Here is an 18,180-nt window from a genome sequence, read left to right as displayed (position 1 = left end):
TAGCTAGTGGCTTCGGTTCAGTTTACTTAACGCAACCATATCATACACGGGTAAAAAGCAAGTCACATCACAGACATTGTTGCCGGAAGAATTCAGCAACATTTTGGTTTAATACATAGGAGTACAAACATACATACATAGGTGCCCTTACTAAAACAACTACGTATGTTACTGACCCGGATTATAGTACAACTACAACAACCCGGCAAAAGCTAACTGATATTTTTTGCTACAAGATTAACCAAAGTGACCAGGAACCAACAGACAAAAGGAAGGAAGGCTAGCTGCAAACATTTCAATCTTCTTCAAACAAAGTTATACATCGACTAACAAATCTCAACATCAAGGAGCGCCCGCCCGATCTGCTTGAAATTGGTAAGATCTAAATGAATGCCAAATAAATTTTCTCTGGGTCACCATCCTCCAATCAAAGACAACCCCAGATAATGTCAGCAACACAACACAGAAGAAGAAAATGCATTTAACAACTAGCATAAACAACACCTCATTTTGTCTATTGGTTCGTCTTGTAGTTACACCTCATAACTGATACCCTCCAATCAAAGACGATCCCTTGTAGTTACATTCTCATTCTTCTCCCAGTAAGTTTCCACCAGATGAATGACCAGTAACAAAAGTACAAAAAAATGGCTCCAACTTAATGACACCAGCTCAAAAATGGGACGCACACTCTCAGCTCGCTTCAAGGCTAACTAAAACCCTGGTAAAGCCGAGAGGTCGGCTATCCCCTTCGTCAAACTCGCAACCTTTTGTAGCAGTGCCAGCCGGTTGTTGCGGATCTTCTCATCTTCCTGTCCAATGGCCGCCATCACGAGATACAAACAAAGGTTAATCAGCAAAGTCACATGTGCATCTACACACCGTCAAACGGTAAAATGATATGAATCACAATAGATCTGGAAAACAAAGAGTTTCTACTCTCACCGCCATGACAAAAACATTGTTGAAGAAATCTTCCAAAGGCTGTATCAGAAGCAGGGAGGCCTCGACGAAGGTTTTGACGTCAACACCTGCAAGAGCGGTGAACAGAATAGCGCAGAGGTGAGCTGTATGAACTGTGTGGACCTGATACATGTCGCTTTGAGAAATGAATATAGTCTTCTGTTACCAGGATGGATCTTGTCGACAGCCTCCAAATAGGCGCTCCACAAGGCTTTTTCTTCGTCCTTCTCGAATACGCTTGTGTCAACCTGCATATTTGCATTCATGGTGAGGCAAGTCGTCAGTAGATGCTACAGCAGCAAGCTTAGCTCCTAATTCAAGCTGCGCTCTGAGTTTGTTACTCAATTGTGATGGCACGTGTCTACGTAAAAACAGCCAGTACCTCCCAAGCAGACTCGATTTGCTTCCCACGTATAATTCGAACTGGCCTGGAATACGCCTCAACAATTTTTGGGAAATCTTCAGTTCTTGAAAATGCTTCCATCTGCAAGTTTCCACATAGCAAGACCATCACCACAAACCCAGGATGCTTCCACAAATTTCAGCAGAGGTGCTAAGCACATAAAACTTGAAAACTATAATTTCTTACTTCAGCTGCCGTTTGTGATGCCAGATAAGGGCAGTTCGCACGCTCCATAAGCACCGACCGAACTATTTCATAGTTAATTCCCTCATCCACCTGATGAAAAATGAGGAACAAACGAGTCATTTCAAAAGACATGAAATTTACTCACATATAGTCTATGTACTTCATCTGAACTAAAACCACAACAAGAATTACGCAAAGTTCTAGTGTAGTATGGAACAGAGGGGGTATCTTATATTTCTTTCTCAGTACATCCCAAGAGGGTAGAATACAAGAATCTCGGAGAAGAACAGCCTTATGTGTAATAAGTAATAACTCTATTGTCATTACAGGTCAAGGAGATACATACCAAAAGTTGTTCCAGTCTCCGTGTTACAAATTGCACTACCTAAGAATAAATTTGATCAGAGTTGTCAAAAACCATGTACTCATATGAACATAGTAACATAGTGATGATCTGAAATATATACTGACCTCATTTATAACGTCATTGTCTATTCTTATAGGCTGCACCTGTGCCACCAAGGTCAAGGCCTTTGTGAGGTCAAAGTTCTTCTTATTCTCAACCAATATTTGAACCTGTATAAAATATATTATCAACTAATACTTGTACCTGTATAAAAAATATTATATATGTAATGATATTTACAGTTTTAGCTCCCCTTACCAATCCATAAGAGATCCTTCTCAGTCCAAATGGATCGTTCGAAGAACTTGGCTGACATCCAGCTCCAAACAGACCCACTAGGCTGTCCAATCTGTGAAAAAAAATCATTAGCAGAAGCAAGGTTCTCCGAATATCATAGTTCTAAATAGTGGGCTATGACTCGAATATAGCAACATTTTATTTTATTTTCAGTTTAGCATCTGTTTAACGATGTCAATATATGTGTAGGAAGTACCTATCAGCAACCGCAAGGACTATGCCAACTTCTGTTTTTGGTAAAACATCGCCAGAGAACCTTGGAAGTGTTATCTCAAACAGTGCTTCTGCAATCTTTGACACGAAAATTTGCTCAGCCAAAGTTGAGGACCGGCTTAACTTTCCCTCTTAAGAGTTGGCAACAAAAGTACCTCTTCTGGAAGACCATCCCTTAAAGCATAATGGCGTGCCATAATTCCAGCAAGTGAAGTAAATTCCGTAACAATTGAAGTGGAAAGATCTGACATAGCCAATGCAGCTGCATCTTTGACAACTGGGATCATCCCTTCATTTATCCCGAGAACACGGGTCAACTCTGCAACAACATTTTCAACACGCGCCATTTTGTCGAGCATTGTACCAAGTTTTTCCTATTCAATGTGGTGCAGATAAAATAAGAATAAGCAGAACACAAGAATCCAAGGAAATTTCAGCACAACTCACATGAAAGAGAATGCTCTTCAGCTGGCCTCGGAATTCAGACAAATTCTTTTGTGTATCCATCTTGTAAAAGAACTTAGCATCCTCATACCTTGCCCTGTATTTGTATGCCAATTCAGAATGTATATTTGTCTAAAGTTCTCTTTGCGAATAAAAAAAAGGCAGAGGCCAAGATGAAAAACAATTCAAAAATAGTGCTAGTAACTTGACTGTGCTACTATTTGTTCATGCCAAAACTTTGGCTCTAAAATGAAAATTTGCACAGTAAAATAATGATTCAGAAAATCTTCATTGGGCCTTTGCATAACCTGAGTACAGCTTCATTGCCTTTACGGACCACTTCTTCACTAATAGAACCATTAGCAACCTAACAACAAATGCTGAATTAGAACAAAGACTAATCACTAACCAACTGTAAAGTATATAGAAGTGCAGAAATCATCTCACGGTAATAAAATATGGTAGCAGATCGCCTGTAGACTTGGAGGTTACAGGAAAATACCTCTGGTGTTTCTGCATAACCTGTAGTTATGATTTCCATTAGAAAACATGCATATTATGAGAGAATTCCTTTCAGATCAGTAATTTTCATTTGAAAACATGCATATTATCATCAGAACCAACAGAATTTAGTGTAGTTTATAGGCATCGCTATCCAAATCTGAGCATACCGTTGTTAATACATCTTTCGGAAGTTCTAGGAAGGAATCATCATATCGACCAAGAATGGGCACAGGCGCCTCGACAAGATTGACAACCTGAGTTGTGGTTTCAAATGTTTCAGGATAACTTCCAGTTTCAACCAAAAAAATATGCAAAAAAAAAAAATCTACCTCCTGCAGCAAGCTATCAGGTGCAATGAAATCCCCATCAACTCCTTTAGCCAGTATACTAGAGTCACTTAAGATTTTTGCTTTGCGCTCCTGCAGTAGTATTATATAAAAACTGAGGCACAATGAAACCTGAAATACTAATTAACTAAAAGTATTAATGGGGTAATTCTGTATTTCCCTGTTTTCTGTAGGTTAAACAGGCTAGCCCAAGGCAGAAATATTCTCAAGTGAGACAGATTGTGGAGAAAATTATAACTTTCTGCTATGAAAACCCCCAAAAGGACATTCGTTCCAACCTTATACAACAGTGTGTGAAAGCCTTAAATCTTCTTATCTAACCTGCATATCAATCACGATGCCAGCTTTTTCCACCGTGTGCAAATATGATTCTGCGGTTTCCACCTGAACATTGGATATAGCAAGCACGACTGTCAATCTGTCGCACACCAAAGAGTGAAATCCCTCTACAGAAAATAAGATGGCATTTTTTTCTCAATAAAGAGGACGATTCTGTCAAGAACATTAGTAACTGATAAGATTTTACTGTAATTAACATGGTTTTTGTCTGCTACAAGAGCCAGACAGATATTATTACCCTGAAAAGGGAAATGCAACTTTTTTTCGATAAGGGGCATTTCATTGAATTGAATTATCGAGGTCAAGGGAAATGGAACTACAGCCTTTCAATATCGATCTTGGCAATACAATGTGGGTAACTTGATATGATACTTGACAGTTTACACAGCAATATTTATGTCAAAATAGAAGTCAGAACTGGAGTACAAAATAAACTATACACATGATAAGCCAATCTGTACCTTAAAATTCGCCAAAGAGGAGTTACGAAGGCCACATGACTGGCTCCCGCTGTTCCATAGGAAATCATGGTGGTTATAAACTTCATATGAAAAAAAATATAACAAAAGACACAGGGCTTTTCTTCCATCAAGGTTTTTTGCATATCATCACACTTCAAAAATATAAATTAAGTGTATCACACACCAAAATATTACCTTGAGATGCCAGCAAAAGAAAATGGCACCACAAGATCTCCATGAAGTGCCATGATCCAGCGTACAGGGCGACTAAACACAATCTGCAAGTGAAATGACCCCCAAAATGTTACAGAATAGAAACTTAAATAGTATGCGAAAAAATTAAACCTGTAATGTGATCTACACGTACATTTGAGTTCCAGCGCATTGACTTGGGGAATGAAATACCAGATATAATAGTAGGTAAATCTTCAGATAGGACCTGCAATTCACATGCTACAGTTGTTGAACAGGGGCAGAGAAAATGGAAGCCAGGAAGTACAGTATGCATTCTAGCGTGCTAGATGCTGAACACTGCACCGCACAGCGTGCTGAGCACCAGATTTAAATTATCACCAATCATAAATAGCCAATTATAGTTTCTCATCCGACAAAATACTAATGCGGCAGCACAGGACATGTCACTAAGTTTATTGTGAACTGTGGAGTTTGCTCCTTGACAAATCATAAATAATGTAGGGTGATGGAGTACCTATAATTTGCTTAATCTAGAAAATTTTCCAAAAGTTGTTAAACAAGTCAACATAATCAGGCCGATTTCTTGACAAGAAATACAGGCAGGTACCACAGAGAAATTCAGACAGGTAATCATTCTCATTCCCACCACCCAAAAGCTCATTCCTCTAACCCCCCAGAACCAAGGAACAAATTTTAAATTCTCTTGCAAATGCTGTTGGTGAATGAAATGTCAAGGAATCATATGCTTTTATCAACAACCAAAGGCCCTACTTACTGCATTTCCTGATATAATTCTGTAAAAAATATGAAGGATAAAAACTAACCTCATCAGCGTATCGTGCAGGCTCTTTGACACAGGCATATATATACTCTGTTTTACCTGGAAAAGAATAAGCTCAACAAAGTTCAGACCTCTTCATAGAACAGGAAACGATTCAAACATGTAGTTCAGTGGAGAGTCTCAATGTAGCCATACAGTAAATCAGAGTGAACATGCTGTTTTTAGAGAATGCAACAAGCGTGTTTGCACATCTTTTCATTAAGTAGAGTGAAGTTACAAGGCCTACAATTTGTGTTGGTGAATTGGATTAATCTAATAAAAATAGTACCCCAGTTGTTTGGTACGAAATAGTTTATGCAGAATAAGAATTGAGAGTTGAACCTAACATTGTGCTAGAAATCCCTCATGGGAACAACGAAGGACCTTTGGATCATCGGTTCCAAGGTAGATCAAGCAGAAATAAGAAAGATGAAATCTAGAAATCCCTTCCCAATAAACTACACACAAATGCTAATATGCCACAGAAATGAAAAATTCAGAAAAACAAAATATAGAACTCGAAGTGAGCAACCAACTTTCTGAAGGCAAAAGCATGAGTTGCATACCGTCAACTTTTCTGTATAAGGAATCTAAGGGAACATTATTTTTCCGACAAAACCCCTCAGCAGCCTGAAAATGAACAGAAAAAAATATTCCTGAATTAGAACAGAGAAAAAGACTTCCAAAACATTATCCCTACTCAGCCTAGATAGAATGGAGAAATATTAAAAACAGGGCAGATAACCAGAGAAACCCAAGGAATACGCAACAGAAGGATACCAGGGATAGGTCCAGCTTCTCGTTGGATAGCTAACCTTAGTGGGTTTTCCCTCTTGGTCAAATGCCTTTGTAACTGGCGGACCGCGTAACTCAACCTCTTCCTCCATTTGCTTCAGACTTAGATTTTCAACAACAACCTGCAAAATAAAGCTGAAACTTGTATAGCAGCACAAAACAAACATATTTAGTAAAAGATGTCTACCAAGATATCTCTAAGAGATGCCGTGTTCTTAAAGCATATAAATTTTCTATTAATTTCCAAACAACACAAAAAATATAGATATATTTATAACTATGTCTACAGTTTAGTTGCTACTAAGGAAAGGACAGCTAACCCTACTGACTGATTTCATGTTTCTCCATCATGCACTTTTCACAAGATATCATATTTCATCAAGCTTATTTTTGTCTCAAAGCATCAGAAGTTCAAACAATCTGCCCCTGGATATACCGCTAATCCATTGAAAGCTGGTTGAGAAATTAGATGTAAGATAGAAGAGTCAAGATGGTAGGTATACCGCTAATCTCCGTGGTGTCCCATATGAGTGCACCTTCCCATGGCTCAGTCTACGCTTCCCTAGTATTTGAACTAGATATTTCTCAAGCTGGAGAAGATCAAAAGGACAGAATCATAACTTAAATATTCAGCAAGTATAACTGTGTTGTTTTACACTAGGATGCAAAACAATGTTGAAATAGAAACTTACTTGTTCAGTTGCTTCTACCACATCATGGGGCGGCAACTCTTCTGTTCCTATTTCAAGAACAAACGCCTGTGCCTGCCCCAGCACTTCCTAAATAACAGAAACCAAAGTCCAAGGTCAGAAGGTGTGTTTGTTTGAAGTCGGGACATGTACATTCACAACATTATATGTTAAACAATAACACAATCAGCAATACATAGCAAATACAAACTAAATACCTTTCTGCTGAGCTTTTCAGAGACATGGGGGTATACAAGATTAGCCTCTTGGTAAGTGCCCAGTGGATAACCAATTTCCTCTCGTGTTTTCAACCAAAGCTGAGAACATTGACGAGCAAGACTGCGCAAAAAGAGTCAGCATTAGAATTATATTTTGATTTAAATGCAAAAGCTAAAAAAGGGAAATTACTGGATAAACACCAGCCAAGAATAAAGAATGGTGAAACACTAGAACAAGAAAAATATAATATGGATGCAGCTAACCCGAGACAAGCGCATATCAATGAGGTTCGTTAGGTAATAAGTAAATTTTATTGTAGTGATAAAAAAATTCCAGGATCAATGATGAGAAAGCAGAGAAAGAAAACAAGGAAATACCTCCGCATGCGACCAAAATACCTTGCACGCTCAGTTACACCAACAAAGCCTCTAGAATCTAGAATATTAAAAGCATGAGAGGCCTTCAGAACCTGGTCATGCCTAATCCATTGCAAATCAAAGACAACCTTATCAATTCTTAATAGTTCACAGATAGTGCAGAAGAAGAGGAAGAATATATCAGTCAAACATACGCGGGAATTGGCAGCCCAAGTGATAACAGAGATCGAGCCTCTTCCTCAAAATCATCAAAGTGCTTTTGCATGTGATCAACATTTGCATGCTCTAAATAGTATGCACTCATCTCTTTCCTGCACAAGTTAATCAGAAATGAGGTCCTGAAATCTAAGCCCATCCGTAATAGACTGGAGCAATGATACTTGTCAACTCATCTAATTCAACAGGAACAACAAGAACGACAGGTAAGGGGGGAAATGAGAACAGGAATAATGAAACAGAGCATGTATAGTTCCAAAACTGTGGAGAGGAAACATACTCATTCTCAAGGAATAGTTCCCCATATGTAATTCCTTCGGTGTACTGAATCTTTTTGAAATGATCTACTCCCTGTCAGAACATCTAAAACAAAGTAAGGTCAGCTCTTTCAATGTGCATATGGCCTAGCAGAGTAAGTTGGAAAATATCTTAGTAGAGGTAAAAAACTGAGGGGCTTAAAAGAGAAATTTGGTTGCTCTATTAGATTTATTTTTTATGATGTCAGAAAGAAATTGGATTTTCACATGAGCGTACAGATAAAGGAGGCAAGATCCAGGGAAAAAAAACTGAACTGTACTAACACTCTACACGTATGTTGTAAAATGTGCAACCACACTACTGGACTTACCTGAAGTGACATGAGGATACGTTCAAGTCCATATGTTATTTCGACAGAAACTGGCAGCAAGGGGAGGCTTCCAGACTACAGTGATGAAATTTTAACAAGATAAAATAAAATCCAAGATTAGAAGGGATTTCGGTACTTCAAGCAGGATATATGCAGCAACCTTAAAGAGAAGGACATAATTTGTGCAGATTTGTTTTGCTGCCAGTTTGCCACATGATTTGTACATATCTGGTTAGCTTTACCTGCTGAAAATATGTGAACTGCGTGATTTCCATGCCGTCCATCCAAACCTCCCAGCCCAGCCCCCAGGCTCCAAGAACCTGCCAGTGATGGGAAGAAACACCAATCAATAAAATAACACACTGCAGAACGCTTGATTTCAACAAATGGTTAATATGGCAAAGTGGGTATGCTGCATATGTAATGTTCTATTGGAATTTGATTAAAGCACGGCATGCATAAAGAGTAATGAGGAGAACCATAAAAAAAAGGGGGGGAGGAGGGGTAGAACTTTACAGGGCTCTCCCAGTTGTCCTCGACGAAACGGATGTCGTGTTCACGAACATTGATGCCTGAGATTAAAGGAAGCACCAGTTATAAGCAACCACTGGCTTCCTTTGTTGAGAAAATAAATAAAAGATAATGCTGCTTCGGATAGAGCTGAATTAAGCCATGTGAGATTCAGAAGAAGTAATGATGATACCTAACGCTGAAAGGCTGTGCAGGAAGAGATCCTGCGAGTTCCCTGGGTCAGGCTTGAGAATCACCTATTGTTGTTGGTCAAAGGGCATGGTCAGGAATCAGTAATTGGTCTCAGTCTGAGCAAGCAAAAGAAGAAGGAACATTGTTGTGAAGTAACCTGGAACTGGGTGTGGCGCTGGAGCCTGTTGGGGTTGTCCCCGTAGCGGCTGTCGTCGGGCCTCACGCTCGGCTCCACATAGCTTCAATTCAACAGGGAGAGCCACGTTAACAAAATCAGAAATGGGGGCCAATGCATTGTCTGAACTGCAAGCATCTGCTACTAGAGTAGTATTCAGTAGTAACTCGGTTGTGTGAATCGCACTGCATTTGCAAATGTGCATAGAATTTGGTTGGATGAGATGGGGAGGATGGCTGTGGATGCAGGGTACTCACGCGACGTTCCACGGCTCGGGGCCCAGCACCCGGAGGAACGTGAGGGGGTTCATCGTCCCGGCGCCGACCTGGTCCATTGATTGATTCAGCAAATCAAGCACCATCATCATATCCATCAGCCATTGATGTTGCCGGTGAAGCTATCCAGGTAGCTAGCGGGGAAGACGAGAAGAGAAAGGGGATAAATTTGGGGGTACCTCGGTGTTGCTGCACTGCATGACGGCGCATCCGACGGAGGCCCAGTACTCCTGGAGCCGCTGGATGGCCTGCTGGAAGGTGAGCGCGCCGGCCCCCTTGTTTCCGTTGCCGGAGGGGGAGGAGGCGGTGGAGGAGAGCGTGGACGGCGGCGCCCCGTCGGAGCCCGAGTGGGCCGCCGGAGCAGACACGAGGAGACGGCGTGGGCGCGGGCGTGCGCGGCGGGTGGGCGGAGGAGCGGGGGTGGCGAGGGCGGAGGGGATGCGCGAGTGACTGGAGGCGGCGGCGGGGGAGAGGAGGGGAGCCATGGCGACGGTGGTGGCCATGCCGGTGGCCGCGGCCATGGCGACAAGGAAGGAGAGGATAAGAAGGGGGATGGGATTGGGGCGGGAGGAGTTTTATGTTGTTGATTTAACCGCCAAATCCATCCAACCTGATCTCTTTTTTTTCCTTCTTTTTTGTCACAAACCACCTCCAACTAGTGATGTAATTACATTCATCTATTTTAGCGTTGCCTTTCCTTTTTCTTTTTTTTACTTTTGGTATTCAATGTACGGAAGGACCACTTAGAGTTTCGAAAGATTCTACCCCTTGCTTTCGACCATGTTTTGGAAGAAAAAAAATGAAAGGAAAAGAGTACAAGTTTGAAAAACGCAATCCTCCCCATGCGGAGTCCTTTTATGTCTAGTAGTTCCGAGGAAAAATACCAAACTTTCAACATGACAAATTTGAAAGAAAAAAAAACCTGTTATCGTGTAAGGACATTCATGGTTTTCTAGTCAAATGGCCAAGGTGATGTCATATTCGTTGCATAGTTTATTATGAATGTGCCCGAATTAGACACATAGGTGCATATTGACATTACAAACAATGTTTCCAAATAGAGTTTTCAACTTTTTTTTGTACAGAAAATTTGTTTATCATTTTCTAAATGTCCAAAACAGGTAGTTTGTGTGAAGCATGCAGGTACAAAAAACAGGATGCAAAATGGCAGGACTCCCATTTTCACAAAAAGTAGACCCTATTTGATGGGATAATTCCCTAGTTTTGTGGATTTTCAACATTTCTAGATGCTTTCTTACATTTAAATGAATTTATGTTGATTTCACTGAAGTAAATCAAATTTGAACAGTAAGTGTGTGATAGCTCTGCCCTAAAAATTAGCAAAACTATATGGAAGAACGACTTATAGTTTTGAAAGACCTAACCTCTTGCTATGAATAGACATGCCGACCATTTTGACTCCGTTTTGGAAAAAAGAAGAAAGATAAAGAATAAAACTTTGAAAACTGCAATCCTTTCGCATGGAGCGCACACGCCAGAGAACTTGGCAAAAACAGCACCGTTGGCTCCGTTCCGTCCAGTTGCTTTTTTCTGCCGTGCACCAGGTTTGATACTCGGTGAAAACTTTGCCGAGCGCCTGATGAATGGTACTCGGCAAAAATTGATTTTCCGGAAGGGTGTATGCCGAGTACAATACTCGTCAAAATTGTTACCCGTTTTTTCGGGGCCTTTGTCGATTTTTTTGGGGCACTCGGTAAAGGCACAGATTCTAGTAGTGCAGCTTGCTTTCATGAAATACTCATATAGGTGCAAGGTAAATCAGATTAGAGGGCCGCCAGACCAGAGGCGGCGTTTGGACGAATGGCGGCGCTTCTTCTTCGAGTCAGTCTTCCGGACTTCGATCCTTCTCAAGTTCATTCGTTGGGATGGATTAGACGCAGCTCCGACGTAGATTCCTGCCAACTCCTTGAGGCGGCGAGGTTAGGGTTTCTCGTCGTGCGTACGTACCGGCGATATTTGGTGTGGTGTTCTTCGGATCTATTCAAGGATTCAACGGGGACGATTGCGTTTCCAGGGCGTTGGTCCGTAGGGGCACATGCACACAGACTTTCTAACTGTCATCGACAACGTCAGGCCGGCTTCGATATCTCGGCGGCTCATTCTGACGGCAGCAATGATTGTTCGGTGGTCCATGGACCTCGATGTAATTTTTATTATGTTTGAGGTGTTTTGTACTCCCAATGAATTTTTATAATATATCTGATTTTTTTGTTAAAAAAATTATTATGGATATCTACGTATGTTCTGTCGCCCATGGGCATGCTGCTCGACCGAGCTCAAGATTACCTGCCTGCCTATCGATATGTATCCTGAAACTAATGTGTGCCATGGAGACATCGATGCGACTGGAAATTCAACGCGCGCGGCAGTGCACTGTTGTTTTCTACCCGATGAACGTTTGGATGTTTATTATGCGTGCTGGATCTGTAATTAAACCCCAAACTCCCTTGCATATGTGAGTTTTTTTTTTGCGGGTGAGTTTTTTTTTTTGAAGGAACCGTGAGCTTTATTGATTAGCCAGAAATATTCTTACAATCTTCTGTATTTTTATCCATCTTGTTTCAGGATATATACGAGTACGTGTGATGATTTTTCAGATGTGGATATTTTGTGTTGAAAGAAATTCCCATCATAGGGGTGTAGGATCGAAAGTATGTCTAGAGGGGGGGTGATTAGACTACTTGACCAAAATAAAAACTTTACCTTTTCCCAGTTTTAGTTCTTGGCAGATTTTAGCTATTGTAGGACAAGTCAAGCAATCATCACACAATTCAAGCAAGCATGCAAAGAGTATATTGGCAGCGGAAAGTAAAGCATGCAACTTGTAAGAATGTAAAGGGAAGGGTTTGGAGAATTCAAACGCAATTGGAGACACGGATGTTTTTCCCGTGGTTCGGATAGGTGGTGCTATCCTACATCCACGTTGATGGAGACTTCAACCCACGAAGGGTAACGGTTGCGCGAGTCCACGGAGGGCTCCACCCACGAAGGGTAATGGTTGCGCGAGTCCACGGAGGGCTCCACCCATGAAGGGTCCACGAAGAAGCAACCACCCACAAAGGGTCCACGAAGAAGCAACCTTGTCTATCCCATCATGGCCATCGCCCACGAAGGACTTGCCTCACTAGCGGTAGATCTTCACGAAGTAGGCGATCTCCTTGCCCTTACAAACTCCTTGGTTCAACTCCACAATCTTGTCGGAGGCTTCCAAGTGACACCTAGCCAATCTAGGAGACACCACTCTCCAAGAAGTAACAAATGGTGTGTTGATGATGAACTCCTTGCTCTTGTGCTTCAAATGATAGTCTCCCCAACACTCAACTCTCTCTCATAGGATTTGGATTTTGTGGAAAGAAGATTTGAGTGGAAAGCAACTTGGGGAAGGCTAGAGATCAAGATTCATATGGTAGGAATGGAATATCTTGGTCTCAACACATGAGTAGGTAGTTCTCTCTCAGAACATATGAGTTAGAATTGTGTATGTGTTCTGATGGCTCTCTCCACGAATGAAGAGGAGGTGGAGGGGTATATATAGCCTCCACACAAAATCCAACCGTTACACACAGTTTTCCAATCTCGGTGGGACCGAATCAACAAACTCGGTCGGACCGAAAAGGTAAACCTAGTGACCGTTAGAGATTTTCGGTGGGACTGACATGCAACTCGGTAGGACCGATATGGTTAGGGTTTGGGCATAACGTAATCTCGGTGAGACCGATTACACAAACTTGGTGAGACCGATTTTGGTAATTAGCTAACCAGAGAGTTGGTCAGGCAAACTCGGTGGGACCGATTTGCTCTTTCGGTGAGACCGAAAAGTTACAAAAAGGAAACACTGAATTTACATTGCAATCTCGATGGGACCGATCCGCTCTTTCGGTGAGACCGAAAAGTTACGAAAGGGAAACAGAGAGTTTGCAATCCCATCTCGGTGAGACCGAGATCCCTATCGGTAGAACCGAATTGCTAGGGTTTGGCAGTGGCTTATGACAAGTGAAACTCGGTGGCGCCGGATAGAAAGAATCGGTAGGACCGAGTTTGGCTTAGGGTTTAGGTCATATGTGGATATGGGAAAGTAGTTGAGGGTTTTGGAGCATATCACTAAGCACATGAAGCAAGAGGCTCATTAAGCAACACCTCATCCCTCCTTGATAGTATTGGCTTTTCCTAAAGACTCAATGTGATCTTGGATCACTAAAATATAAAATGAAGAGTCTTGAGCTTTTGAGATTGAGCCAATCCTTTGTCCTTAGCATTTTGTGGGTTCCATTTTCATATCCATGCCATGCCAATCATTGAGCTTTCCTGAAATAGTCATCTTGGAATAGCATTAGCTCAATGAGCTATATGTTGTTATGAATTACCAAAACCACCTAGGGATAGTTGCACTTTCAATCTCCCCCTTTTTGATAATTGATGACAACATATAGATCAAAGCTTCGACAAATGATAATAAGCATGAAATATATCGTCGCTTTGAGAAGTATGTGACAAGTAAGAGCTCCCCCTAAATTTGTGCATATTTAAAATTTGCTTTGGACTGCAAATGCACAAAGAGTTAGAGTCATGGGTTACTCTTCCATGTCACATACATCTTGGTGGAGCGCTTAAAATGATAAGAATGAAATACATGCACTCATCACCAAGAATAGTGAATGATCACATAAGATAGATAAGATGAAATATTAAGCAAACATTAAGTGTAGCTTATGATCAAACGCATGATCATCAATGTCTCACGAGTAATGACATAGTATCTCACACAAAAGCAAACAAAGTTCGAAAAACCACCAAATAAAACAAGAGAGAGAAAAAAAGCAACACTCTCTCTCGAAGCCTATGATCTATACATTTTTCTCCCCCTTTGGCAACAAGTTACCAAAAAGTTCCTAGAAAATGCATAGTGCTAGATCGACGCTCAGGCTTGATCTTCTGGTGGTGGTGGAGTCCGGAGCACTCCAAGGACGAAGCCTTCTGTAGACGTGGTTGGAGTTGAGGCTGAAGTAGATACTGAAGCTGGTGGAACTGAGGCTGTAGCTGGTGCAGAAGTGGTAGCTCTGGTGTCAGCAACTGGCACTGCATGTGATCTCTGAGCTCTTGGCACTCTGGCAAATGCATCAGTTGTAGTCTTGCCTTTCCTCTCCTGCATGTCATCCTGAAGTTGTTCCACTGCAGACTGAATCTCTGTTACTTTGACATCCAAGTCATAGAACTTTTGTTCCATGATCCTTTCTAAGCTCTGCTGATTCTGAGTGAGGGTGGCCAGTCCTTACTCAATCCTCAATGTGGATGCAATCAAGTAACCAAGCTGCTCTTGTTTGGTTTTCAAGAAATACTCAGATGCCTCCTCTTGAGTTGGCATCTTGGCAGCTTTCTCCTTCCTTGCCTTCTCCTTCTTTGCTTGTGCTTGTGCAGATGATGGTTCATTCTCATTCATGACAACTTGATTATCTTCAAAATCTGGACGGATGGGCAGGTGTTCCTTGTCCAATAAGTATATGCCTGTGCCCATCTTCGAGTTGATTAACTCCTGAATCTGAGGGGCATAACCACAGCTCCTCTTCTGATCAGCTGCTGTCCTCTTAATGGTCTCCACCATGAGGCTCATCACCTTGAACTTCTGTGGCACATCAAAGATATGTAGCAAATTGATCGCATGGCCTCTGATCATCTTGTGATCACCTGACTTGGGCAACAAGGTGTGCCTCAGTATCCAATTGATGGTTGGCAGCCCTGACAGAAGATAATGCACTGAGCCAAACTTGAAAATATCAAGTGCTTCATTTGGGATCTCCTTGTACATGTTTGACATTGAGTTATGATCCATCTTCTTCTTGGCATAGATATCCAAGTCATCCTCATGCTCTTCAGGGGCATTGATGAGCTGTGCCCACTCAGCAACTATAGATTGGTACCTCGTACCCTCAAACATCCATACAATTCTGCCATCTGAATAAAAATGTGTTGTGGAGTAGAACTGCATGATGAGTTCCTCGTTCCACTTTGTGAGCTTCTGCCCAACAAAGTCTGCTACTCCACAAGCATTGAACCTGTCATACACTCTAGGATAGTGCTCTTCATTGTCCTTGATGTACTCCCAATCAACCCATCTCATGTCACAAACTATGGGCTTCTTGTCCAACAAAACTGTCTCATAGAAGTCCTGTTGTTCCTTAGTGTGGAAGCTGTAGTCAACAGCAGTCCTTCTCCTTGAAGCATACGGATCTGGTTCTCTCCACTTCCTGAGCCCTGAGTATCTCCTGAGCTTCATGTCCTCAGCCACAGGATGAGCATCACTATGGTCTGGGATCTTGGGCTTGAGCTTTCTGAGCACTTGACCTTCTTCTTCTTCAGCAATGTCAGGCACTGGGGCCTTGTTCTTTTCAGCTGCAGGTATGCTCCTTGTGTTCCTCTTTGGCTTTGGCTTTGGATCTGGCTTGGCCTTGGAAGCAGTTGACCCTGATCTTATGGCATCACCCATCAGCTTAGGTGCCTTAGGTGCTGGTGCAGCAACCTCTTCTTCCTCTTCTTCATCTTCCATGATGGAAGCCTTTCCAAGCACTTTGGCTACGGTCTTCTTGACCCTTTCCTTCCTTTTCTTGCCTTCAGCAGCAACTGGCTCTATGGGAGTGGGTTTCTCAGTTGAAGCTCTGGCCTTTGACATAGGCTGCCTGCCTGCTGGCCTTTTGACTTTCATCCCTGGCTTTGTGCCTTGAGCTGAGCCATGTTCCTTCTCAAGCACTACTCTCTTTGAAGTTGCTTCCTCTTCTGCCACATAATCCTCATCCTCTGATTCTGAGGTTCTCTTCTTCCTCTGTCTGGTGGCAGCTTTAGGCAGATTGCTAGGAGTACTTCTGCTGCCATCATCTGAAGAACTTGAGGGACTAGTGCCCTCACTCATCTGCACTTGCTCTTCTGACATGTTCTGGCTATCACTTTGGTCTGAGATGATGAACAAGCTGACTGCTGACCCTGTGAATAGTTTATAGATGAGGTAGAATAGATGAGCATCACAAAATGCAGAGATTTTTGCAAAAGAATAATTCAAAAACTTAGTTTTAGTTTCCCACTGAAAGCATCTCGGATCTACCGATTTTCAAACTCGGTGATACCGAAGCAGTTTTGGAACCTAAACTAGTGAACTCGGTTGGACCAGTCACAGTTCGGTGGCACCGAGACTGCTAGGGTTTCACAGAGTTCCAAAATCGGTCACACCGATAAGTAATTCTCGGTCAGACCGAGTCTCACTTGTGCAATGGCATAAGCCAAATCGGTGGGACCGAGTTTTTCAACTCGGTGGGTCCGAGATGGTTTCGGCGGAAACCTAACCCTAAAATTTTCGAATTAAACCTAATCTACGAGTTCATTGACTGGATAGAAGTTTAACAAACGTGGCAAGAATCATGATGATCACAATGTGCTAAGAATCGGATTGGGGAATAGCACAAAGATCGAGTCCATACCCTAGTTCGGTGGAGACTCGCTATGGCGGCAACGGTGGGGTAGAATTTTCGTTGACGGCGACGGAGACCAGCGACTGGAGGCGGCTGGCGGCGAGAAGACGATCCGGAGACCACGTTGGCAGAGTAGGCTATCGCGCGGGCGAAGGGGTTCGGAGAAATTTCCAAATTTTGCCCGTGACTATATATAGCCCGACCCTGTCGGTGTGACCGAGTGGAATAACTCGGTGGCACCGAGATACAAAACTGTAGACAGTTATTGCAACTCGGTGTGACCGAATGGTTCAAATCGGTTGCACCGAGATCGAAAACCTAGATCAACTTAATGATCTCGGTAGGACCGAAAGTAGGGTATCGGTCAGACCGAGAATCATAAAGAGGTTTTGGAAGTTTAAGTCTATGACGAATCGGGGACTCCGAGCGCTCCTCACACAGAGTGGTTCGAATCTGACTTGATCAAATTTTGTGATGTAGCATGAATAGAGTTTGAGACGAGAAAAGCATAGATAGCTAGAGGAGGTTCTTAGGCATTCTTGTCCATCCACTTGGCAAAAGGAAACAAAACCAAGCAATCAAAACAACAAAGTGGATGTCCTCGAATGAGTAAAATATGCAACCAGCATGCTCACACAATAAGATGGCAAATGAAATATGTGACAAGGCATGCACAACCCATTCTAGCATCTATCAAGCAATTTGCGATGACAAGGTCATCTATATATGAGTATATTGACTTAGGAGTCAAGTGAGAACACTTGATCATAGGTCATACTCATCGTTTAAGCTCAAGTGGGGTTACCACTTTTACATAAAGCATTGTTGTGTTCACATCTTTAGAGTTGCTTTAGCTCAAGTCTTAGAGTAAAGCTCCCCTAGATGTGATACCCCCCCTTAGAGGGATGAACTAACCTCGGGTTTTGTCGATGATGACTTCATGTAGATGTTGAAGATGTGGATGCTCAATGTTGATGTAGATCACTTGGAGCTATCCATTTGAGTGAATTGCACTTTCAATACCTACATGGGTTAGTCCCACAAGGAACGA

The 18,180-nt window shown here is 42.1% G+C and overlaps 1 protein-coding gene across 1 annotated transcript; it reads right to left on the bottom strand.

Annotated features, from left to right (window-relative positions):
- Positions 1 to 465: 465 nt before the first annotated feature.
- Positions 466 to 10,215, bottom strand: LOC125521184 (glycine--tRNA ligase, chloroplastic/mitochondrial 2). The gene is made up of 35 exons (XM_048686236.2): positions 9,834 to 10,215; positions 9,637 to 9,704; positions 9,362 to 9,443; positions 9,206 to 9,269; positions 9,019 to 9,074; positions 8,745 to 8,822; positions 8,503 to 8,577; positions 8,155 to 8,225; positions 7,853 to 7,969; positions 7,659 to 7,760; positions 7,281 to 7,401; positions 7,066 to 7,152; positions 6,877 to 6,963; positions 6,394 to 6,495; positions 6,145 to 6,208; positions 5,583 to 5,638; positions 4,931 to 5,002; positions 4,759 to 4,841; positions 4,564 to 4,612; positions 4,085 to 4,147; positions 3,746 to 3,835; positions 3,584 to 3,670; positions 3,360 to 3,434; positions 3,221 to 3,279; positions 2,916 to 3,009; positions 2,624 to 2,842; positions 2,452 to 2,546; positions 2,217 to 2,307; positions 2,024 to 2,128; positions 1,899 to 1,937; positions 1,553 to 1,642; positions 1,346 to 1,447; positions 1,130 to 1,211; positions 946 to 1,031; positions 466 to 812 (listed from the first exon to the last, which is right to left on the bottom strand). The coding sequence occupies exons 1-35, from the start codon at positions 10,173 to 10,175 to the stop codon at positions 714 to 716; spliced, it is 3,252 nt and encodes a 1,083-aa protein (XP_048542193.1). The 5' UTR covers positions 10,176 to 10,215; the 3' UTR covers positions 466 to 713.
- Positions 10,216 to 18,180: the final 7,965 nt, after the last annotated feature.

This window comes from Triticum urartu, chromosome 7A (genome assembly GCF_056163025.1).
Source record: "Triticum urartu cultivar PI428250 chromosome 7A, HENAU_Tu73, whole genome shotgun sequence".
In the NCBI taxonomy this organism is placed as follows: domain Eukaryota; kingdom Viridiplantae; phylum Streptophyta; class Magnoliopsida; order Poales; family Poaceae; genus Triticum; species Triticum urartu.
Note: the sequence above shows the minus strand (reverse complement) of the source record. Positions and strands in the feature narration are given on the sequence as shown.

What these genes read in the sequence shown, in the direction of transcription:
- LOC125521184 (XM_048686236.2), bottom strand. Translation starts at nt 10,175, where the DNA reads ATGGCCGCGGCCACCGGCATGGCCACCACCGTCGCCATGGCTCCCCTC. An exon ending in AGGACAACTGGGAGAGCCCT is followed by an intron (nt 8,823 to 9,018) that starts GTAAAGTTCTAC and finishes CATCACTGGCAG; the next exon opens with GTTCTTGGAGCCTGGGGGCT. An exon ending in GAACTATTCCTTGAGAATGA is followed by an intron (nt 7,970 to 8,154) that starts GTATGTTTCCTC and finishes TAACTTGTGCAG; the next exon opens with GAAAGAGATGAGTGCATACT.